General features: G+C 36.6%; 1 protein-coding gene across 2 annotated transcripts in view; it reads right to left on the bottom strand.

Moving 5' to 3' along the window:
* The window catches only part of BRIP1 (BRCA1 interacting helicase 1), a 182,223-nt gene that overhangs the window by 25,316 nt on the left and 131,780 nt on the right, over window positions 1-25,127 (bottom strand). For both annotated transcript variants that reach the window (XM_054457133.2, XM_063655630.1), the window contains exon 17: window positions 9,316-9,428. In XM_054457133.2, the coding sequence (XP_054313108.1) occupies window positions 9,316-9,428 (113 nt within the window). The remainder of the gene's footprint in view (window positions 1-9,315; window positions 9,429-25,127) is intronic.

The following is a 25,127-nucleotide window of genomic DNA, read 5'->3' on the forward strand; positions in this document are numbered from 1 at the left end:
TTCATCCTACTACTACTTCTTGGTTTTTGAACTTTAGAACTTATGTACTGATTCTCTCCTGTGGAAGATGTTTATTTCTCTTATACCACTGATACTTCACCATCCCTTCCTGGGAATATTAACAACTGAGTCACATAGTGCACTATAATTAGATTTCCTTTATTGTACAAGACTTTTTGCCTTCCCTGGAGTTAATAACTGCCTCTTCTTTTTATGGATTAATTTTTAATGTTTTCTGTCATTAATTAATCCCCAAACCATGCCATAGCTGTAAAAATTCTTCCAAGTATGGTCAAACCTTCTATCCTCTGAACTCAATTTAGACTACTTGCTGCACTGTTATCATTCCAGAGTTTTCCTTCCTGGTTGTTTTAGGAATTATCTTTGCCTCTATTCTGGATTGGAACCCTAGTTCCCTGCATCCTTGATATTCCTTTTTGAATTTTTTTTTTATTTTGATGGAGCACATCTTCCAGTAACATCTTGAGAAAGTGTCCATTTGAAGCAAATGTTTTAGGTCCTTGTATGTTGAAGGCTTTATTTTGTCTTATAGTTTATTGATAGTTTGGCTCATGTAGACTTAAGTTACAAATCAAAAATTTCCCTAAAATATTTGAAGACAATTTCTTCTATTTTTTTGGTTTCAATGTTGCTTTTCACAAGTCTGTTGTGATTCTGATTCTCTATCTTTTGTAAGATAGAGACCTGTCTTTTTGTCTTTGGAAGATTTTAAGACTTTTTCTTTATCCCTTGGTACTTGGAAAGGGCACAGTGAAGTGCTTTGTAGCTTTTCCTCCTTTACCTGTGCCTGAGTGAGCCCCTTCAACCAGGAAATCGTGTTACTCAATTCTGAGAAATTTTCTTGAGTTATTTCTTTGAGATGTTTCTTTCCTTTATTTTTTCTGTTCTCATGATCTGAGCCTTCTATTTATCAGAAGTTGGTTATTGCATACTGATCCTCTAATTTTCTAGTTCTTCTTTCCCACTTTCTCTTTTTCATCCGGAAAATTTCCATTTTATCTTCCAAGCCCTATTATGCATTTAAAAATTGTTGGTATCATGTTAATTTCTAAGAACTTTTTCTTATTCTTTTGTTCTTGTTTCATGGGGGCAATATGGTACATCTCTATGGATATTAAGATTTTTTTTTGAAGATTTCTCCTATCTGGGGGTTGGCAAACTATAGCCTATAGTGCCCACAAAAATAGCCCATGTCTTGTTTTTGTACAGCCTCCAATGTGTAGGAATGGTCTTCACATTTTTTTTTTTGAGAAGGAGTCTCATTCTGTTGCCCAGGCTGAAGTGCAGTGGTGCAATCTCGGCTCACTGCAACCTCCGCCTCCCAGGTTCAAGTGATTCTCCTGCCTCAGCCTCCTCAGTAGCTGGGATTACAGGTGTGTGCCACCATACCTGGCTAATTTTTGTATTTTTAGTAGAGATGGAGTTTCACCATGTTGGCCAGGCTGGTCTCAAACTGCTGACCTCAAGTGATCATTTTTAAGAGGATTAAGGAAAAAACAAAAAATATGTGACAGAGACTGTATGTAGCCTGCAAAGCCTAAAATATACACAATAGTCCCCCACAGCCACAATCTTGCCTATGGTCAAAGTTACTCATGGTCAAATGTAGTCCAACAATATTAAATGGAAAATTCCAGAAATAATTCATACATTTAAAAATGCATGCCCTTCTGAGTTGCATGATAAAAATCTCATGCTGTCCCACTCAGGATGTTAATCATCCCTTTGTCCACCATGTCCATGCTGTATACTCTTTTTGCCCATTAGTCACTTAGTAGCCATCTTGGTTATCAGATAGAAAAAACATAGTATACGTAGAGTTTGGTACTATCCATGGTTTCAGGCATTTAGTGGAGGTTGTGGAATCTATCTTCTGTGGACAAGGAGAGACTACTGTACTGTCTGGCCCTTTATAGAAAACACTGAACAATCCTTGTTCTAGTCTGTTGTGTTGTTTCTATTTTCTCAGAGTTCTTCTGCTCTGTTTTTGTTTGCTTTGTTGGACTTGTTTTGTTGTTGTTGTTTTGGTCTGTTTTTCATGTTGGACTTTCTTTGACAATCTGTTGAAGACTCTGCACTTACTTAAGAGTAAGGTACTAAAATACTGATTGGCAGCTCTGAATGTATGGGTAGAGCTTATAGGCTGGGAAGTTTGCTATAGGGTAATTTGGTAAGAACTGGGCCAATTTGTAGATATTTTCTCATGGGGTGGTCAGTTTCCCTAAAAAGGAATCTACATGCTTGGGAGATGTAAGACTGATTGTCAGCCTACTCAGAGCTGAAAAGAAAAGGGGGATGGAGTTCTCACATTCAGTATGTAGAATCCCTGTATATAATATTAACCTCCATCTTTAATACATCCTCAGCTGTGCCTGGTGTTGAAGAATACAGAGACTCTGTTGTTCAACCTTTCCAGAAGTAAACCTGGGTGAGGAAGGGGGCTAATTGTTTCTTATACTAATTTGCAACCAAGCCACCTGTTTTTAAACCTTACTTTCATTGACATTTTAGATTGCTCCAAATCCTAGGCTTTTTCATGCATGAATCTGAAAGTTCTTGTTGACTATCATCAATGTAGATTTAAATTTCAGCTTTCCCTTGCCTGCTAAGTCATTCAGTCATTCAGCTGTTTTCCAGTGTTCAAAATTTGTTGATATCGCTTGTCTGTAACTGTCTCCTCTCTCTCTTTGTAACATTGTAGGTTTGACATTTTCATTCCTTTATTATCATAGGATTTTGAGGGGGTGAAGAGTAACATAAATGTTCAATTTTTCTACAAAGACTTCAAAAATCTAAATTTTATAGGGCATTATTTTTTGATATTATTTTAAAGTAAACTATAGGCTCCAAGGCAACAGACCGTAACACTGGGAAGGATAGGAAGAAGATTAATATTGTCAATACTACAGAAGAGTATTGAAAGTCAATGGAAAGTCAGTGTGCCACTGTATTTTGGTTCCAGTTTGATTTATGTTTAAAGCATTCTGTGGTATGGTAGAAAGGTATTTCTGTTAATGAAACAATTCAAAGAAAAAAGATTTCACCTTTTCTTTTTACCATTGTTTTCAAACTGCCTTGCTTAAATGAATTATGCCCGCTTGAGACAAAGATTATACTTTCAGTAAAGCAACAAAGACTAGTTAGGAAACTCATAGTGCAGTTGTAACCTGGTTGCAAAACCATCTGGTGTGTTTCCAAAGGCTGTTCTTATATTTCATAGACTTATATTACTTCAAATACTCTAACAGTCCCATGTGTGCTTAAAAAAATTAACATTAAAAAGAATCCATTGGTTTCTGCTTACTTTAGATCTTCTGTATCCCTTACAAGAAGAGTGCCTCAGAGTATAAGCACCTTTTCTGTCAATCAATATACATTATGAGTTTTATTAAGTAACATAAAACATTTGCTTGATCTTTATTTTTTTAATTTAAAAAATTTTACTTATTGATTGGTTTTAAAAGCATAAGTTCCTTTGTAACAAATTATTAATTATTGACATTATTCCCTGAAAATCAGTAAAATGATAGCTGGGCTCTCCATCTTAAAAAATTAATAAAATTCTAAAAGTACAGTATTATATATCAATACTATAAATACATGATTTTTATGATATTCCAGGAAAGCATGTTTTGAAGCTCTAAAAGCTCTCTGGGCAATGTTGTATGGCAGGAAAAAGCACTGAACCTCACATTTTTCACTAATTCAACAAGCATTTGAGACTCGGTTGCTGAGAATGTAAAAACATGTAACACATGTTCAAGGAAGAAAACAGATAGGCTATTACAATACAGTGAGATATGTGCTATAATACAGATAGCAACCAAAATGCTATAGGTTTACTAAGGTATAAATAACTCTAGTTGGAGAAGTTTTAAAGGTCCTCATAAAGGACATGACTTTCAATGAGGTTTTGATTGCTAAATTTGCCAAATGAATTGTATGACAACTTATAAGCCAAGGAAAGCATAATGAAAGAATATAGCATGTTTGATAGTTTAATAGTGACATGTTTAATAGTGAAAAATTCGGTGGCTAGAGGTAGAGGATAAGGATGAAAAAGCAGGTATTACAGTTTTAGAAGTGGATGGGACCAAGATGTAAAGGGCCATTTAGTAGCCATGTGGCCTCAGAAAAATAATTTAATTTCTCAAAACCAGTTTAAAAACAACTCAGGCTGAGGCAGGTGGATCATCTGAGGTCAGGAGTTTGAGACCAGCCTGGCCATCATGGTGAAATCCCGTCTCTACTAAAAATATAAAAATTAGTTGGGCATGGTAGTACGTGCCTGTAATCTCAGCTACTCAAGAGGTTGAGGCAGGAGAATCGCTTGAACTTGGGTGGAGGAAGATGCAGTGAGCCAAGACTGCGCCACTGCACTGGGTGACAGAGGGAGACTCCATCTCAAAAAAAAAAAAACACATAGCAAATCAAATAAAACATCAAGTAGCAACATGCATTGCTATTGGAAGTGATTGGTAGAAGAATCAAATGAGATAATATATGTGGAAAAGGTTTGTAAATGAGAAAACCACATACAAATATAACTTTTGTTTCACATGGTTTCTTGAAATTCAAGGCATTGCTTATACTAAAAGGAAGAAAAAAATCAACTGAGGTAAGAATATTTATTTTCCACAAATTGAGTATAATGACTAAAAGTCAACAATTTCAAAAATATATTCAAGCTCCCCTAGAAACTATTAGCTGAATATTAAAATTCAAAAAAAAAAAAAAAAGTCAGTCAGCAGGGAGACACAAAGTAAGCAGATGTGATGCTTCAATAACCTGCAGTGCAACTTGATTCCAAGTAAAATGGGATTTCTAGGGAGAAAAGGGGAGCAGGATCTCTGTAGCTTAACCATAGACCTTAATCACTCAGTTTGAAGAAAAGCACACGCAGAATACCATTCTAAAATGATGGGGAGTGGCTGGGTGTGGTGGCTCACGCCTGTGATCTTAACACTTTGGGAGCGTGAAGCGGGAGGATCACTTGAGGCCAGGAGTTCAAGACCAACCTGGCCAACATAGTGAAACCCTGTCTCTACTAAAAATACAAAAATTAGCCAGGTATGGTGGCATGTGCCTGTAATCCCAGCTACTCAGGAGGTAGAGGTAGGAGAATCGCTTGAACCCGGGAGGTAGAGGTTGCAGTGAACTGAGATCGTGCCACTGCTCTCCAGCCTGGGCAACAGAGCAAGACTCTCTCTCTCAAAAAAAAATAATAATAATAATAAAAATAAAAATAAAAAATAAAATGATGGGGAGTACAGTGGGTGACATGTTCTAGGGCTTAAATCTAGTTGTTGTAGTCTTATGTCTAAGCTATACACAAATACACATAGCTTATGTATTTGCATATATATACATATAGCTATGTCTAAGCTATACACAAATCTGAACTCACATGCAATCTGGTTTACAAATGGGCTAATTTAAGTACACAAGACACCAGAAAAATAAAAATTTTTGACTTGACTGGGTAAGATTATGATTAGTTGTGGGACTTCTGGTTGAAGTGCAAATATGTCAATTGGTCATGTTTTCATGATTTTACTCTTAACCTATCTCTTTTTTTTAGATGGAGTCTCCCTCTGTTGCTCAGGCTGGAGTGCAGTGATGCAATCTTAGCTCAACGCAACCTCCACCTACCAGGTTCAAGCAATTCTCCTGCCTCAGCGTCCCCAGTAGCTGGGACTACAGACGCACACCACCATGCCCAGCCAATTTTTGTATTTTTAGTAGAGACGGGGTTTCACCATGTTGACCAGGCTGATCTCAAACTCCTGACCTCAGGTGATCCGCCTGCCTCCGCCTACCAAAGGGCTGGGATTACAGGCATGAGCCACCTCACCTGGCCCAACCTGTTTCTATGAATTATCCAAATGCCTTACAGCTTCACTGGGAAATAAATAATTACATGGTTAATTAAAATGTCATGGAGAATATAAAATATTAATTTGTGCCCTGAACACGGTGGCTCACGCCTGTAATCCCAGCACTTTGGGAGGCCGAGGTGGGCGGATCACAAGGTCAAGAAATCGAGACCATCCTGGCCAACATGGTGAAACCCCATCTCTACTAAAAATACAAAAATTAGCCGGGCGTGGTGGTGCGAGCCTGTAGTGCCAGCTACTTGGGAGGCTGAGGCAGGAGAATCACTTGAATGCAGGAGGCAGAGGTTGCAGTGAGCTGAGATTGTGCCACTGTACTCCAGCCTGTCTACAGAGCGAGATTTCATCTCAAAAAAAAAAAAAAAAAAATTAATTTGCACAAAACCTAATTATAGCATTTACAAATTGGACGTTGATGCCCTACAATATGAAATTAAGGGATAGTAATGCACCACATAATGATGTTTCAGTCAATGTGAAGTGCATATATGATAGTGGTCCCATAAGATGATAATGGAGCTGAAAAATTCCTATCACCTAGTGATGTCACCATTGTAACATTATAGCACAATGCATTACAAGTGCTTGCAGTGATGCTGGTGTAAACAATCCTACTGTGCTGCTAGTCTTATAAAAGTATAGCACATACAATTATGTATGGTATATAATACTTGATAACAATAATAACTATGTTACTGGTTTGTGTATTTACTATACTGTACTTCTTATCAGTAGAGTGTACTCCTTTCACTTATATTTTTAAAAAAGTTAACTATAAAACAGCTTCAGGCAGATGCCTCAGGAAGAATTCCAGAAGAAGGCATTGTTATTATAGGAGATGACAGCTCCATGCATGTTATTTATTGGTCCTGAAGACCTTCCAGTGATTCAAGACATGGAGGTAGAAGACAGGGATATTAATGCTCCTGATCCTGTGTAGCCCTAGGCTACTACATGAGTGTTCATGTCTTCATTTTTTTTTTTTTTTTTGAGATGGAGTCTTGCTCTGTCACCCAGGTTGGAGTGCAGTGGGGTGATCTCGGCTCACTGCAGCCTCCACCTCCCGGATTCAAGTAATTCTCCTGCCCCAGCCTCCCAAGTAGCTGGGATTATAGGCACCTGCCACCACATCCAACTAGTTTTTGTATTTTTAGTAGAGATAGGGTTCACTATGTTGGCCAGGCTGGTATCGAACTCCTGACCTTAAGTGATCTGCCCACCTTGGCCTCCCAAAGTGCTGGGATTACAGGCTTCAGCCATTGCGTTCCCCATGTCTTCATTTTTAACAGAAAAGTTTAAAAAGTAAAAAAATAAAAAATAAAAATTTAAAAAATAGAAAAAGCTTATAGAATAAGGATATAAAAAATTATTTTTGTACAGCTGTATAATTTGTGTTTTAAGCTAAGTGTTGTAAAAGAGTCAAAAAGGTAAAAAAAAAAAAAAAAGATAAAAAGTTTATAAAGTAAAAAAGTTACAGTAAGCTGGGCACAGTGGCGTGTGCCTGGAGTTCCAGCTACTTGGGAGGCTAAGGTGAGAGGACTGCTTGAACCCAGGTGTTCGAGACCAGCCTGGGCAACATAGTAATACCCCATCTCTCAAAAAGAAAAAGTCAGAATAAGCTCAGGGTAATTTTTATTGAAAAAATAAAAATAAATAAATTTAGTATAGCCTAAGTGTACAGTGTTTATAAAGCCTACAGTTAGTGTACAATAATGTCCTAGGCCTCCACTTTCACTCACTACTCGGTCGACTCACTCAGAGCAACTTATAGTCCTGTAAGCTCTGTTCGTCGTAAGTGCCATATACATTTGTACCATTTTTAATATACTGTATTTCTATACCATATCTTTACTGTACTTTCTCTACATTTATATACTCAATTACTTATCCTTGTGTTACAATTGTCTACAGTACAGTAACATGCTGTATAGGTTTGTGATCTAGGAACAATAGGCTATACCATATAGCCTATATGTGTAGTAGACTATACTATCTAGATTTCTGTAAGTACATTTTATAATGTTCCCACAACAATGCAATTGCCTAACAACTCACTTCTCAGAATATATCCCTGTCATTAAGTGATGCATGACTGTATAAAATGATGATTTAAAAATGAGTTTCACAAAGCACAAATCTTAATGGGCAAGAATATTCAGAAGTAGGAGAATCATGATTAAATGTTTAGTTGGTGTTAATTCTTTAGGATCACGACTATAGCTTGTTTTAACCCTTCTTCAATGATTTGCTAACTTTTTTTTTTTTTTTTTGAGACAGGGTCTGGCTCTGTTGCCCAGGCTGGAATGCAGTGGCATGATTTCGCCTCACTGCAACCCCCACCTCCCAGGCTCAAGCGATCCTCCTACCTCAGCCTCCCGAGTAGCTCACATCTGTAATCCCAGCACTTTGGGAGGCTGAGGTGAGTGGATCACTTGAGGCCAGGAGTTCCAGACCGGCCTGGCCAACATAGTGAAACCCCATCTCTACTAAAAATACAAAAATTAGCTGGGCATGGTGGCGCAGCCGGCTACTCAGGAGGCTGAGGCAGGAGAATTGCTTGAACCCGGGTGGTGGAGGATGCAGTGAGCTGAGATCACGCCACTGCACTCCAGCCTGGGTGACAGAGTGAGACTGTCTAAAACAATAATAATAATAATAATAAAAAGTAATTATTTTATTTTTTCTTTAATTATTAAATATCCTTCAGTTTCAATGTTATCCTTCAACATTATCACTATACATAAAAGACACAAGAAAGTATAGATAGTAATCACATTGTTATCTAAACCTTACAAATAACATTAAAATGAAAATGATATTTTTTTCTGTCATATGTCTTCTTTACATAGAAGCAGAATGAAAAATTGTGCAACTACAAAAGCTCACTGGGCAGTAAAATAGATTTTGTTTCTATTTGATGATATTTTAACAGATACACAGATTCCATACTGAAAGTACACTTTCAAATAGAATATCTCCCTCACACTGGCTGGTATATCAATTTTCTTCCCTGACATTTTGGGGGAGGTGAGGAGAGAGGTCTGTTTATCTATAAAATTGTTATCTGAGCTTTGATGTTCACAAGACAAAACTTTTTTGATTTGATAAGCTTTCTTTAACAAATATTTACTGAGCATCTTTGTGTGCTATTCATTGTTAGATCAAACATAAAATTTCTTTAAACTTTAGCAAATTGTGAGTTTTGTTTTGGGAATAACTTATTCTTATTTACTCTTTTCAAATTCTCCTTGTGACAGCTATCATTGAATACATACCAGTTCCTACAGTTCCAGTTAAATAAAATTTTACCAAGTTTATTATAAAGAGTAAAGTAGCAAGACTAGCTTTATATATATAGCCCTGTCACAGATAATATTATATTAAATTTCACTCCACTTACCTACCAAGGGCCTGGTTTAAGGCCCTGTATGCTTGAATTTCATACCACTGACGGCCAGGTAGAAGACCTCTCAATTTTGAATGGTGGTCATTGTATTGTCGTTTTAGTTCAACCTAATAATTTTAAAATATATTTTAAAAATTAGTAGATAATTAAAGCTCATTTTAAACATCATATTAACTTCTAACAGTTTGAATATACATATTTTTAGGGTAGAGATTTTATTTTGTTTTTCAGTACTGATTTTTTTCGTTTCATTTAAAATAGTTTTATTTAGCTTCACATTCCCTAAATTACCTAATGCATATAACTAATCAGCTGTGTGATCTCAAGCAGTTTTATTGAACTTACATTCATTAAATCCACACAATTTTCAGTGTACAAGTAGATGAGTTTTGACATATATAGTAATGTAACCACCATCATAATATAGAACATTTTCATCACCCCCAAAAGTTCCCTCTTATCCCTTTACAGTAAATTTCTTTCTTCCACTGCTGGCCCTGGCAACCACTGATCTGCTTTCTGTTTTGCGCTTTATAGAATTTCATATAAATATTATCATATACTATGTAAGGACTTGTGACTTTTTTCATTTAATATACTTTTAGAATTCATTCATGTTGAAAGGTTTATAAGTAGTTCATTCTTTTACATTTATCCAGTCTGGTAATCTCTGCTTTTTAATTGCAATGTTTAGACCATTTACATTTAATATAGTTATTGTTATGACTGGGTTTAAGACTACCACCTTGCTTCCCCCCCATCCCCCAATCTGTACCATTTTGTTTTTATCTTTTGGATCAATCAAGTTCCCCCCCCAATTAATGCTTCCATATTATTTCCACTACTGGATTATTAGCTATGTCTTTGTGTGTGTGTGATTCCTCTAGGGTTTATGATATACATCCTTATTAGTCTACCTTAAAATAATATTTTACCACTTCACATATGATGTAAAAACAATACCACAATATACTTCCATTTCCTTTTATTGTCCTTTATGCTATTGCTGCCATACATTTTAGTTTTATACATGCTATAAACCCATAAAACATTTTGATTATGCTTTAAACAGTACATTATCTTTTAATTTTAAATAAGTTTATAATTTTGAAATAAGTTTAGATTTACAGAAAAGTTCCAAAGATAGTACAGAGATTCTTTATACCCTTTACCTAATTTCCCCTAATGTTAACATCTTATATTACTATAGCTCATGTCAAATTAAGAAATTAACATTAGTACATTAGTATTAAATAATCTATGTATTTTATTCAGATTTCCGTTTTGTCCCAAAAGATTATCTTTTAAAAGATACTGTATTTACCCACAGATTTACCATTTCTGGCACTCTCTTTTTCTTACGTAGATTTAAATTTCCATCTGGTATCATTTTTCTTCTACCTGAAGAACTTTCTTTAATATTAGTAGTGCAGGTTTGCTAGCAATGAGTTCTTTCAGCTTTTGTTTTTTCTGAAAAGCCTTCACTATCTTCATTTTTAAGAGATTGTCCCACTTGATCAAGAATTCTAAATTGACAGGTTTTTTTCTTTTGTTAAAGATGGCTTTTCATTATTTTCTTATTTGCATAGTTCTGAATAAAAAATATGCTATTGTCCTATTTCTGTAATGTCCCCCTTTCTTTTAGCGACTTTGGATTGGATTACAATGTGCTGTTGTGTGTATTTTGCTTGAGTTTTATTAAGCTTCTTGGACCTGTGGGCTTATAGTTTCTATCAAACTTGAAAATTTTTCAGCCATTATTTCTCTAAATATATATATTCTCCCACCTTGAAACACTTTCTTCTTCTTTAGACTCCAATTACAACTCTATTAGACTACTTTATATTACTCCACATGTCACTGACCCTCTTTTTTTTCACTTTACACTTCATTTTGGATAATTTTTATTTATAAGATTTCAAGTTCACCAAATTTTCCTTCTGCAGTGTCTAATCCATCCAGTGTATTTTTTGTTTCATATTGAGAGATTTCACATAGGTTTTTAAAAAATAGCTTCTGTTTCTCTTTTCAGTATGCTCATGTTTTCTTCTATCTTCTTTGAACTTACAGAGCATAAAACATAAGATATTTTAAAAATCCTTGTCTGCTAGCCAGTTCTAACATCTCTGTCATTTCTGGTTTTGTTTCTATTGATTGATTTTCCTCTGTATTACGGGTTAAATTCTCTTCTTTGCATGCCTGCTAATTTTTGATTGGATACTAGACATTGTGGGCATTAAGTCAGTGGTTACTGGATTTTGTTGTGAATGCAATTAGGGTACTTGGAACCAGTTCATTCTTTGGCAGCTTTGTTAGGGAAAGTCAAGAGCAGCCTTTAGTCTAGGGCTAATTTATCCCCCATACAAAGGTGAAACTCTACTGATGACTGTATCAAGTACCCCATGTGTTATGAAGTTTTTCTCTTCTGGCTGCTGGGAACTCAAACTATTCCCAGACTCTGTGAGCTCTAGGAATTTTTCTGCCTACTTATTTCCCTGGCCTTATGTAGCTTCCTCTCATGTATATGCCAATCAGTACTCGACCAAAAACTCAAGGGGACACCTGTGCAGATACCTGGAGCTTTCTCTCTATGTAGCTCCATCCTCTCTAGTACTCTGCCTTGCAAATTCTAGCTGCCACGGACTTTCCCTAAACTTTATCTGTTTAACTCAGTGTGACCACTGAGCTCTGTTTGAGTTTATTCGCCCTGCACTGTGGCCTAGTAATTGTCTCCAGGTAATAATCTGGTGCAACTGTACTATTCCAGGACAAGTATATCAAATGCTACAGTTGTCCCTTGGTATCCATGGGTGACTGGTTTCAGAACTTCCCTCAGATACCAAAATCCATGGATGCTCAAGTCCTTGATATAAAATGACTTAGTATTTGCATAACCTATGCATATCTTCCTTTATACTTTAAATAATCTCTGGATTACTTTAATAGCTAATATGATGTAAAGCTATGCAAATAGTTGTTACATTGTAGTGTTTAGGGAATAATGACAAGAAAAGAATCTGTACATGTTCAGTACAGAAGCAATTTTTTTTCAAATATTTTTTATTCACACTTAGGTGAATCCACAAATGCAGAACCCATAAATACAGAGGGCCAATTGTGTATTTTTGTAGTAGAAGCCTAAATAAAGATATGTGGAGTTACTTTCTTGAAGGAAATCATTATATTGAAGAGACATTGGCCCCCCTATGTTTACTGCAGCACTATTCTCAATAACCAAGATATGGAATCAACCTAGGTATCCAACAACAGATAACTGGATAAAGAAAATGTGGTATATATACACAATGGAATACTAAACAGTCATAAAAATGAATGAAATACTGTTATTCACGGCAACATGGATGGAACTGAGAACAGTACCTTAAGTGCAATAAATAAAAAACATAAAGTTAAACACCACATGTTCTTGCTCATATGTGGAAGCTTAAAAATGTTAATCTCAGCCGGGCGTGGTGGTTCACACCTGTAATCCCAGCCCTTTGGGAGGCCAAGGCGGGCGGATCACCAGGTCAGGAGATCGAGACCATCCTGGCTAACACGGTGAAATCCCGTCTCTACTAAAAATACAAAAAATTAGCTGGGCGTGGTGGCGGGCACCTGTAGTCCCAGCTACTCGGGAGGCTGAGGCAGAAGAATGGCATGAACCCGGGAGGCAGAGCTTGCAGTGAGCCAAGATTGTGCCACTGCACTCCAGCCTGGGCGACAGAGCAAGACTCTGTCTCGAAAAAAAAAAAAAAAGGTTAATCTCATAAAAATAAAAAGTAGAACAGAGGATACTAGCAGATGGGAAGGGGAGAAAGAAGGGAGGGATGGGGAGATATTTGGTTTTTGTCTTGTTTTTTTGAGAGACAGGGCCTCAGTGTGTCACCCAGACTGGACGGCAGTGGTGCGATCATGGCTTACTTCAGCCTTGACCTCCTGGGCTCAAGTGATTCTCCCACCTCAGCCTCCCAAGTAGGTTGGACTACAGGTGTGTGCTGCCATGCCTAGCCAATTTTTTTCTTTTTTAATTTTTATACAGATGGGTTCTTGCTATGTTGCCTATGATGGTCTCCAACTCATAAGCTCAAGAAAACCTCTCACCTTGGCCTCCCAAAGTGCTAGGAATACAGGCATGAGCCACTGCCCCTGGCTGAGATTTGTTAAAGGATATAAAGTTACAGCTAGATAGAAGGAATAAGTTCTAATCTTTTATACCACAGTAGGATGACTATAGTTAACAATATTACATCATTTCAAATAACTAGAAGGAGGAGATTACATGTTCCCTACACAAAGAAATGATAAATGTTTGAGATGACAGATATGCTAATTACCCTGATCTAATCAATAAACATCATATGTATCAAAACATCACTGTGTACCCTATGAATATGTACAATAATTATCTGTCAACTAAAAAATAAAATAAAGAGTAAACTTCTTGGAAACATTTTAGACTTTCAAGATGTATTAACAAAACTTATACAGTAGTTCCCTCTTAGCTGCAGTGGTTTAAGTTAGCTGCGGTCAACTGTGGTCCAAAAATATTAAATAAAAAATTCTAGAAATAATTTATGTTTTAAATTGCCCAATGTTCTGAGTAGCATGATGACATCTCATGCTATCCTGCTCCATCCCACTCAGATGTGAATCATCCCTTTGTCCAGTGTATCCATGCTGTACATACTACCCACCAGCAGTTAGTAGTTACTTAGTAGCTGTCTAGGTCTAATCGAGTGTCATGGTATTGCAGTGCTTAGGTTCAAGTGACCTCTATTTTACTTAATAATACTTTACTAAATTGTAAACCTACTCAAGAAAAAACAAAGTATTTTCCGTGTAGTCTACAACACTATTAACTTTTTTTTTTTTTTTTTTTTTTGAGACAGAGTCTCGCTCCATCGCCCAGGCTGGAGTGCAGTGGCACGATCTTGACTCACTGCAACCTCCACCTCCCAGGTTCAAGCAGTTCTCCTGTCTCAGCCTCCCAAGTAGCTGGGACTACAGGCGGCCGCCACCATGCCTAGCTAATTTTTGTATTTTTAGTAGAGTTGGGATTTCACATTGTTGGTCAGGCTGGTCTCAAATGCCTGACCTCAGGTGATCCACCCGCATTGGCCTCCCAAAATGCTGGGATTACAGGTGTGAGCCACTGTGCCCAGCCACTGTTAACCTTTTTAAATAAAAGAACATGCTTTAGGAAAGAGAACAGTACACTTCTGAAAATCAGCTTTCAAATTGGGAGGTTAAAAATTTTTATCTTACTGTAAGAATAAAATCTAAGCTTTTTTTTTTTTTTTTTTTACACGGAGTCTTGCTCTGTCACCAGACCGGAGTGCAGTGGCACGATCTTGGCTCACTGCAACCTCTGCCTCCCAAGTTCAAGAAATTCTCCTGCCTCAGCCTCCCGAGTAGCTGAGACTACAGGCGTGCACCACCACGCCCAGCTAATTTTTTGTATTTTTAGTACAGACAAGGTTTCACCATGTTGACCAGGATGGTCTTGATCTCTTGACTTTGTGATCCACCCACCTTGGCCTCCCAAAGTGCTGGGATTATGGGCGTGAGCCACTGTGCCTGGCCAAAATCTAAAAACCCAAAATCCCACCCTTTTTATTTTACATTCCCTCAAAAGAATCTGTCAAATTTCTAAAATGAAACTTTACAACTAGGATATAAAGGACATATAAAGGACATAGACTTTGCTTTTTTATTTTTTGGACAGAGTACCACTCTGTCACCCAGGCTGAAGTGCAGCGGTGCGATCTCAACTCACTGCAACCTCCACCTCCTGGGTTGAAGCGATTCTCCTGCCTCAGCCTCCCAAGTAGCTGGGATTACAGGCGCACGCCACCATGCCCAGCTAATTTTTTGTGTATATATATTTTTGTTTGTTTGTTTGTTTGTTTGTTTTAGTAGAGACAGGGTTTCACCATGTTGGCTAGGCTAGTCTTGAACTCCTGATCTCAGGTGATCCGCCTGCCTCAGCCTCCCAAAGTGCTGGGATTACAGGTGTGAGCCACCACGCCCAGCCAACTTTTCTTTTTTTTTTCTTTTTTTTTTTTGAGACGGAGTCTTGCTCTATCACCCAGGCTGGAGTACAGTGGCATGATCGCGGCTCACTGCAACTTCTGCCTCTTGGGTTCAGGTGATTCTCCTGCCTCAGCCTCCCGAGTAGCTGGGACTACAGGTGTCTGCCACCATGCCCAGCTATTTTTTTGTATTTTTAGTAGAGAGGGGGTTTCACTGTGTTAGCCAGGATGATCTTGATCTCCAGACCTGGTGATCCCTCCACCTCGGCCTCCCAAAGGGCTGAGATTACAGGCATGAGCCACTGCCCCCAGCCCAACTTTGCTTTTTAGGGCAACATAAGTAGTAAATGATAACATAACACCATAGTAAATATTATGATATGTAAATACCCTCCCTGGAAATTCAGCAATAAAGCACATGATAATTAAGACTATAAGAAAAAATACTTTTAAAATTCTGTCCAGCTGGGAAAAATATATGTATTTCCTACCTATCTCTCAAAAATGTAACTAAAGCAGCTTCTCTTCTTTAACAATATTTTCCTCAAAGAAAGTTGACATCTACTTTGTCAGACATAATAGCTTATGTGTTTTCAAAATTTCCTACACCATGGACAGACCTGATACATTATAGTTGTCACTGTTCCAAAGACAACAGTTGCTCTAGGACGTATTAGTTATAAATGGAATATTTAGAGTGAATATGGCAACTATTAAATAAAATTATGACTCCTTGGTCTTTTATTTTTCATTAACATAATTAAAATTTTCTTTATGGCTACATTGTTTTAATTTATTGCAAATTTTCAAACACCTTTTACACTCCAAACGGCCTTTAAAATACTGCCAATATTTTACCCAGGGGAATTTATTTTAGATAAAAAGTTTAAAAACCTACAAAAAAACAAAAAACTCCCAAACAAAAAACAAAACCCTGAAATGAATTGTATATAAAGGTTAACTTTGAAATAGTTCTTATTACATAAACAGATTTTTTAAATTAATCAATAATAAAAATTACTTTGTGAGCTCACAGTTAATTGGAAAAAGCAAAACTAAGGGTTAAGAAAAGGTAGAAAGTGAGTACACCTCATTTTAATGACATCAGAATCTATTTCATTGTACACTTAGGGATTATCAAGTATGAAAATCAATGCCCAATTTAAAATGACATACAGCATATGTGAAAAAGCCAGTTTCTCCTGCCAGCAAATAGCCTAAATGTTAAGTAAACCAAAGGCTGGAAGGGATTAGTTGAAATGTCAAAAGACAACCTTTTACTTTTACCTGCTCATCCTTATAAACACATTCTTATCTCTCAGGCATGCTTTCCAAACAACTAGTTTCGATGTGCACCAGCAAAAGGCCCAAGGCAAGCTCTGCCATCTTGTAACTGTCAAAGAGATTAGTCTTTGATCTATTTGGGAGGTCATGCCCACATTCACATTACCTTATAATCTAACAACATTATACCTGTTGACCAATGCTTCCTTAATGCCTAATGAGACAGACATTTTACATTATGGAAGTTAACTGTGAATGTTTTTTCTAAGTTTTGACAGAAAGTAAACACCATAAACTGAGCTCAAGTGTGGTTTGGGAAGATGATCTTTTAGATCAGTTAATATTACTTTTCAAATACATTTTACAAGCCTTTCCCAAAATAGAAAGCTATACTTAATTGTACTTTCTAGAAACAGTTTAAACCACTTGCTCCCCATCCCCAATAAATTAGTGTATGTGTAATTTTGGAGGGGTGTGAAGAGCAGGAAAAGACAAACTATTTTATTAAAAGTTGCAAACTGAAGGCCCATAGTTGTGTTTTGTGTGGCCCTTACTGTGGCTTAAAATAATTAAAATTTATTTGCTACCATCTAAAACTTTGGCTATCTCACCACTGTCCTCAACTAACCCACTCATTTAAATAACCTGTTTAATTCATGTAGCTGCTTGAGTTTGCAACCCATTGGTTCAGATGCTGCATAGATTCACAAAAATTTATCATTTCATAATTGAAGGTCAAGTTTGTACCAAATGTAAAGCACCCTTACTATGATAGTTTTTAGGCAAATAAATATATATCTGCATCAAAATCTAACCTAACTGACATAAGTAGAAATAAGATCCTCAATAGCAAAGGCATTGATAATTAAGACTGAGGCAGTTTAGAATTGGGTAAAAATACCCAATAGACAGATGGCATTCAAGCAGAAGTTATATGATTTTGGATTCTGATTTTTACCATTATATCATAATGTACTTGAGATCGAACAGAAAGTTTCTTAAGTTCTCCATGCCTTGGTTTTATTGGAAACGGTATAAGTAGCAGAGCACTTATAGCAGCAATAGACAATATGAAATAATCTAAAAGATTATACTCTATATGTCAACAAGAAATTAAGGTCACAATTATTAACATTAGACTTTTTCAACTTTCAGTCAAACTCAACAATGTTGGTCTTAAATAGCTTTGTACAAAAGTAGCCTTTTTAAAGTTTATCAGTAGCTTCTGAAAAAATAAGTGGTGTGATAAATATGAGCTGGAACTATAAATGCATCTCTTCATTTTACTGCTGCTTCACATGAAAGATGGTGGATTTTATCCCAGCTCATACCAATACATATTATGATTTCAGTAATAAATGCCTTCCTGAAAGCAATCAATAGAAGAATATAATTTTTTTCTTGTATGTAAGCTTGAAGACAAAAGTTCAAGCCTCCAAATGAGACTAAGGACAAATAATCAGCTGAACTACGTAATTAAAAATATTAAGAAAACTTTGCTTCAGAAAAATAAACGCATTTGTCTAGCAAACACTCGAGTAGAGCAGTTTTATCTTCAGCCAAGGTGCAGGGCCTAAAGCCTAAACATTTACAGCAAACCAAATCTGGAAGACAGAGTCTGTGCATTAGAGACATTTGCTGCTCCGTATCATCATAGTGTAAACACTTCTATCAGGGTATCACAATATAAATTCCAATGGTTAGAATTATAAACTCAGCATAAGATCTTGTATGTGATATAATTTAGCTAGATTAAAAAGAATATAGCTGGTTTTATTTCATCTGGCATATTTTCAAGATTTCTGACACAGTTAACCAAATAGAGTATGTGTGTGTGTATATACACTTTTTTTAAATGGGGAAAATGAGTTAGTTTCTGCCAAGAGTTAAGAAGCCAGGCTCCCTTTTAAATAATAATGATAAAAGCACATTAGAAATGGTTTTTAGTTGTTACTTACTTTCCCTGTTACGTTACAACTTGACCACAATAATCTATCAAGACATAGTAACAGCAATATATTTCACATATGCTTTAAGACTGTTTTGGATAAGGTGCTTCTTTTGGTAGAGAAATCTATATTAAACTTAGTATCACTAATTGTCAGTGTTGACTAAAATAACCTGGATATTTCCAACTTAAGAAACAGAACAAAATATATCCCTCTGAAATCAGGTATCTCCTCTTCTCAACATATTCAGCCTCAACTGGTTATAAAAATATAACCAGTTTTTCCTATTAAAAAGTTAATACTCTAAGACATGCAAGAAATCTTAGCATGCTTATTCTGTAAAGGGCTAAGTTAAGTTTTTATTTTTATTTTTTAGAGACAAGGTCTTGCTCTGTCGCCCAGAATGGAGTGCAGTGGCATGGTCATAGGTCACTGCAACCTCCAACTCCTGGGTTCAAGCAATCATTCTGCTTCAGCCTCCTCAGTAGCTAGGACTTACAGATACGTGCCACCACACCTGGCTAATTAAAAAAAAAATTATTTTAGAGATGCAGTCTCACTACATTGCTCAGGCTGGTCTTGAACTCCTGGCCTCAAGCAATCCTCCTGTCTTGGCCTCCCAAAGCTCTGGGATTAAGGTGTTATCCACCGTGCCTGGCCTAAAAAATTCTTTTTAAGAGTAATGACCTTTGTGTCAATCTAGTTAGGTTATCCATGTTAAAATATTACTCAATCAAAACTGCAAATGTTTAAATTATCATCTCTAGAACATGCCACCATTCATGTTATAGTTTATTTTGAGGAAGAAGGTATAATGGAAAAAAAGAAAAAGCACATGGCTTGGAATCAAGGCTTTGAGACTTAGGTTGTTTGACCTTGGGCAAGTCACAGTACCCCTTTAAAATTTCCTTTCTCAATTTCTTCTTCTGTAAGAAGGGGCTTAGAATTAGAAGTCTCTTAGCTTTATTGAAGTTGGAGACTGTGTGCCAACCTTACCTTATAGAATTGGCTGAAGAAATAAATGACAATATGCATGAAACAGTAAAGCATCAGATACTAGAGGTAAGTGGACAGGAAAGTGATTACTTACCCCACATTTCTGAAACCCAGTGTAGGTTTCGGTGGACTTTAAATGCTGTCATAATATATTGCTGCATGGTATGTGAAATAAGCCATAAGGCTGTGGAGGCCATATAGTCATTACCTTAGTCTGTTCACCCCAAATCATTTTACCACCTGGACTAATTCCTTCTGAAAGAGCTCTGACTACATTATTCAATGTTTGGCATATAACTTTAGGTGAGTTAAAAAGTAAGTTTCTTGGGTTCTTGGAGTGGCTACTTTTTCATCAAGTGTCAATGAAAATATATACATTGGCAGAATACATACAGAACAGTGTTCAAACAGTTTTGAAACAAATCTTTTAAAAAATAACTTCTACAATTGATCTTAAATTTTCTAAGAAATTTTAGCTAACATTAGCACTCTTTAATATCCTCCATAATACTTTTTGGTCACTTTTCAACTTATGAGGTGTTTTTGAAAGCATAACTATATAAAATATGCTAGTGGTGTAATCTATGAGAATGCGTGCATGATTGGTGCCATATTAGTCTAAATATTATTTTATTCAAATATCTTACAATCTAGAGTTTTTCTTGTTAAAGTCACGTATGAGAGCCCAATAACTATGAATAAACTTTTGCTAGCAATAACAACTAACAAAATAAAATATTATCTTATATAAGAAAGCAGTAAATAGAATCAGAGGTTCTTAAAGGAATGAGCTAATATTAAGAGGATTTAATAAGGGGACTGAGTAGTGGTGCATTCAGCAGGTGACAGAGACCTACGTCTACTTTATATAACACTGGAAAAAGGCAAGATTGCTCATGGAAGAGGCTTTTGGAAGCCAGAAGATGTAATATGACGCATAATGGCACTCAGGGAATTATATAAAGGTTACTGGCAATGGTAGCATAAAAAGTAAAAGTTAATCCCAGTGAGAGGAGGCTCAGACTCAGCTTTCATATGATTAAACCCTAACATCTAAAAACAAACCTAAGCAAGAGCAAGCATGTACATAAGAAAAAAGATTAAATGAGTACTGGAAAATACTGAAAATATACTTAAAACCTTAAAACTTTATTACCGCCACAGTCCAAAAGATGAAGTATAACACTTTTGCTATCTAGATTTTTATTATTACATCCAAATTATATTTCAGGGCCAGGTGTGGTGGCTCACGTTTATAATCCCAGCACTTTGGGAGGACAAGGCAGGAGGATCACTTGAGGCCAGGAGTTCAGGACCAGCCAGGGCAACATAGCAAGACCCTGTCTCTACAAAATAAAAATTAGCTGGGCATGGTGGTAGGAGTCTGTAGTCCCAGCTACTTAGGAGGCTAAGGCAGGAGGATCATTTGAGCCCAGGAGTTTGAGGCTGCAGTGAGCCATGATCACACCATTGCATTTCATTGTGGGCAACAGAGACTCTCTCTCTCTCTCTCTCTCTCTATATATATATATAAATATATATATAATCTTTCAAACATGAGCAAAGGTTTGATTTTTTTTTTTTTGAGACAGTCTTGCTGTGTTGCCCAGGCTGGAATACAGTGGCACGATCTTGGCCACTGCAACCTCTGCCCCCTCAGTTCAAGCAATTCTTGTGCCTCAGCCTCCCTAGTAGCTGGGATTACAGGTGTGTGCTATGACGCCCAGCTAATTTTTGTGTTTTTAGTAGACACGGGGTTTCGCCATGTTGGTCAGGCTGGTCTCGAACTCCTGACCTCAAGTGATCCACCTGCCTCAGCCTCTGAAAGTGCTGGGATTACAGGCGTGAGCCACCACACCTGGCCACAAAGGTTTGATTTTTAAAATATATGATCACTTTCTACCTTTGAAATATTATTGCCAAGAATATTTGATTCAGAGCTTTTCAAATGTGAATGTGAGTTTTGGAATAAGACATATGGAATCATAGCACTTTGATAACTCATGCTTTATCTTAGAAAGTAATGCAGACTTCAATAAGTCAAAAAAAAAAAGTTCATTTCAATAAGTCAAAAAAAAAAAAAAACAAAACCCAGACATTTCTTTTTCCCTTGCCTATCAGAGAAACTGCCTTCAAATTAGAAGACAAATAGGAAAGAGAAACACAGTCTCCAACTTCAATAAAGCTGAGAGACATCTGATTCTAAGCCCCAATATATGAACATAAAAGGTAGATGGACAAATGTTAAATGACTAAGCAGAAAAGAGAAAGTTCAAACCAACGTATCCACAGAGTTACTGCTGGGACATAAGCCAGTTTGACCTGCAGGAGTTCAGAAAGTCTCAGGAAATGGAGGTATAAGGAAACTGTTGGGAGGATGCGTACCACAAAGATGAAACAGTAAGCAAGAAACAAGAAGATGTGAGACCCAGGAAACTGGCAATCCATCACAGAAGACAGACAAATCAGATTCCTAGGATGATAGCAGTTATTGGATGATAGCAGGATATTGGCAGTAATCTGGGCTTGATGAGCAACTTAGCCCTGACCGAAGTAGAAGATCAGGAGGCTCCAGAAATGATGTCTCCAGGAGAAAAAAAGAACTGGCCTGTTAGCAGGTCTGATAGAAAAACTGTATTGAGAGGCATGGCACACAACTATTGGAAGGTAACAAATTTATTTAGATAAAAATCTTTTAAAAAGAGAAAAAGGCAGTGGAAGAGAGGAGGGTTCTATCAACCCTAAAGTTCAAAACAGAAAGGAGGACAGGCGGCTGTAACTCCAGCACTTTGGGAGGCCGAGGCAGGTGGATCATCTGAGGTCAGGAGTTCAAGACCAGCCTGACCAACATGGAGACACCCCATCTCTACTAAAAATACAAATTAGCTGGGCGTGGTGGTGCATGCCTGTAATCCCAGCTACTCGGGAGGCTGAGGCAGGAGAATCGCTTGAACCTGGGAGGTGGAGGTTGTGGTGAGCCAAGATTGCACCATTGCACTCCAGCCTGGGAAACAAGAGCAAACTCCGTCTCAAAAACAAAACAAAACAAACAAACAAAAAGAAAAAAAAGAAAGGAAATCATTTGATTACAGGGAACAGTATTTTCATAGTCATGATAATGTACATAATAACTATAGATTTAATTTAAAAATGTAATATAACTATATTGGGAGGCTATAAGAAGGAAAAAGCAGAGTAAGTGAGGTAAAATCCTGTCTCAAATAGGAATTTAATAGTTCATGTCTAAAACTGATTAAATAAAGATAAAATGTGGAGGTAAATACCAGATAAAATAGCTAAAGAAGTGAAAGTCACTGCCTGTCAGAAGCAGGGGCTAGGAGTGGTGGAGGCCAAAAGACTGTTAGAAGAAAAAGCTATCTACTGTATTTAGTGTATATTAGACTCTTGGTAAGTGCTTTATTGGACATTTTTCAACTTGATAAACCATAATTTAAAAACAAATGAAGATTATTAATTTTAATTTATTGTATACATTTGTATGCCTCACTATGTAAAACAGTGGTGCTCAACCGAGAGCAATTTTGCCTACCAGAAGATAATGGCAATGTCTAGAGATATTTTGGGTTATCACAACTGGTGGCAGGGTGACCATGGGGGGTGTCTAGTGGCATCTAGTGGGTAATGCTAGAGATGCTGTTAGACATCCTGGAATGCACAGGACACTCCTCAGAACAAAGAATTACCCAGTCCAAAATGTCAATAGTGCCAAGTTTGAGAAACACAGCTTGAAAGTAATTTCAAGCCACAAATCTGGTATACTTGATGCAGTAGGAAAATACACTGAGTTATTTGTATAGCTTACTATAGTCACTGATGCACTGGGGTGATGTGTCCTACAGTTAGAAAGTATAAACTGAACTCATTCCCAAGCTTTCAAGCCTTTAATCCTTGGGGAAAACAGGAAAGAGTGATGTTGTAAACATGGAACAGCAATATCTACTACAGCTTATGTTATTTGAGACCTTAAAGCTTTACAGTTAGAAAAAAAGTGACATAGTCACCTGAAGCCCCTCTACATGTCTACAATCTGTAGGCATTGAGAGAATTTGACTGAATAAACTGATTAAAATTCACAACTAAAATTCTCCTCTAAAGAAAAAAATTAGTTATTTTCAGAGAAGCTAAAAAACAATCCCACCACTGCCCTTAAGGTAGAGCTGCTGATTATGCTCCATGCCAACATTAAGTAGGTAAGTGTCAATCAACCTTACAAGTCCTCAGGGTGATAATTTCACTTTTAAATCCTCCAACCTAGTTTGAGAGCCAAATTAATATATAAAGGTCAAAGTTCCTTTTCTCACCAAAAATAAGATGAGCACAAGAAAATAACTTCAGAATTGTTCAAAAATCAAAACCAAAAGTTTTTATTTATTAATTATCCAGAGAAATTTCCAGCAATATTTTCAGGCATGGCTTTATTTATTTATTTATTTATTTTTTGCTAAGGAAATACAACGACATGAGTATTAGGAGAAAAAGGTCATCAACCAAACTTGCTTAAAATTTTGGGATTTTAAATATTTCCATCCTTGATCCCAAAATATCTTTAAAAAATATGGAGAATTTAAAAAATTAACCTCAGCAATTCATCCATTTGTTTTGTGTTTTTTTGTTTGTTCATTTGTTTTTCAGAAGGGATGGAAACAGAGGGGTTTCATTAACTCATTTTTTACTGGCCAAGGTAAATACAATTTATTAACCTAGACAGCTTACTTAGATTTAAACTAGGTTTTAATTTTGGAATTTCAAGATATACTTAGAAACCGCTTTTAAAATACTTTTGGCCAAACTATCTTTAAAAAAAAAAAAAAAAAAAAAAAAGCTGAGGGAAAAAAAGTACTCTGAGGAGGAAAAAAAGGTTTAAGTAATTGAGGATATACTCACTCTAGACTTTTAGAGGTGACAAGGTTTTTTCTTCTATATCTGTGATGGAACCTAAGTATTTCCAAAAATTCCAAGAGTAAGTTGCTGAACTCCTAAATGTTAAAGAGTTAAGTATTACAGCACTTTAAGTTTATATTCACATCCATTTCCCCTGGGTAACCATGTATTATTATCGGAGCTATATCCAGGTGGGTCTCTGTATCAGATGCAACACTATAACCAGAACTCCACTCCACTCTGACCTCAGGCTGTGTTCTTGGATCTGGTTTCCCATAACTTAGAATGTCCCAAATCCTGAAAATGGCATACAGAGTCCTAAGTGATTTGGCTCCTAAATACCTCTCCTAGCCTCTATTCACATGCCATTCTCTCAGACTCACAATTTCAGCTTCTTTCAGTTCTTGGAAACTGCTATCCTCTTTCCACCTTAGAACCTTAGCACATGCTGTTCTCTCTGTTGAGAATACTCTTATCCATTCTGTACACATTCATAACTCCTAGTTTTCTTTCCAGTGTTAGGTTAAATATCACTTCCTCAGGAAGCCTTTCTTGATCCCCAAAGACCTGCTATAACGTTCTCAGGGTTCCTGTGACTTTTTCTTATAGCCTTCTTCACAACTGTGATTGTTTCTTCATT

The sequence above is a fragment of the Pongo pygmaeus genome, chromosome 19, assembly GCF_028885625.2.
Source record: "Pongo pygmaeus isolate AG05252 chromosome 19, NHGRI_mPonPyg2-v2.0_pri, whole genome shotgun sequence".
NCBI lineage: Eukaryota > Metazoa > Chordata > Mammalia > Primates > Hominidae > Pongo > Pongo pygmaeus.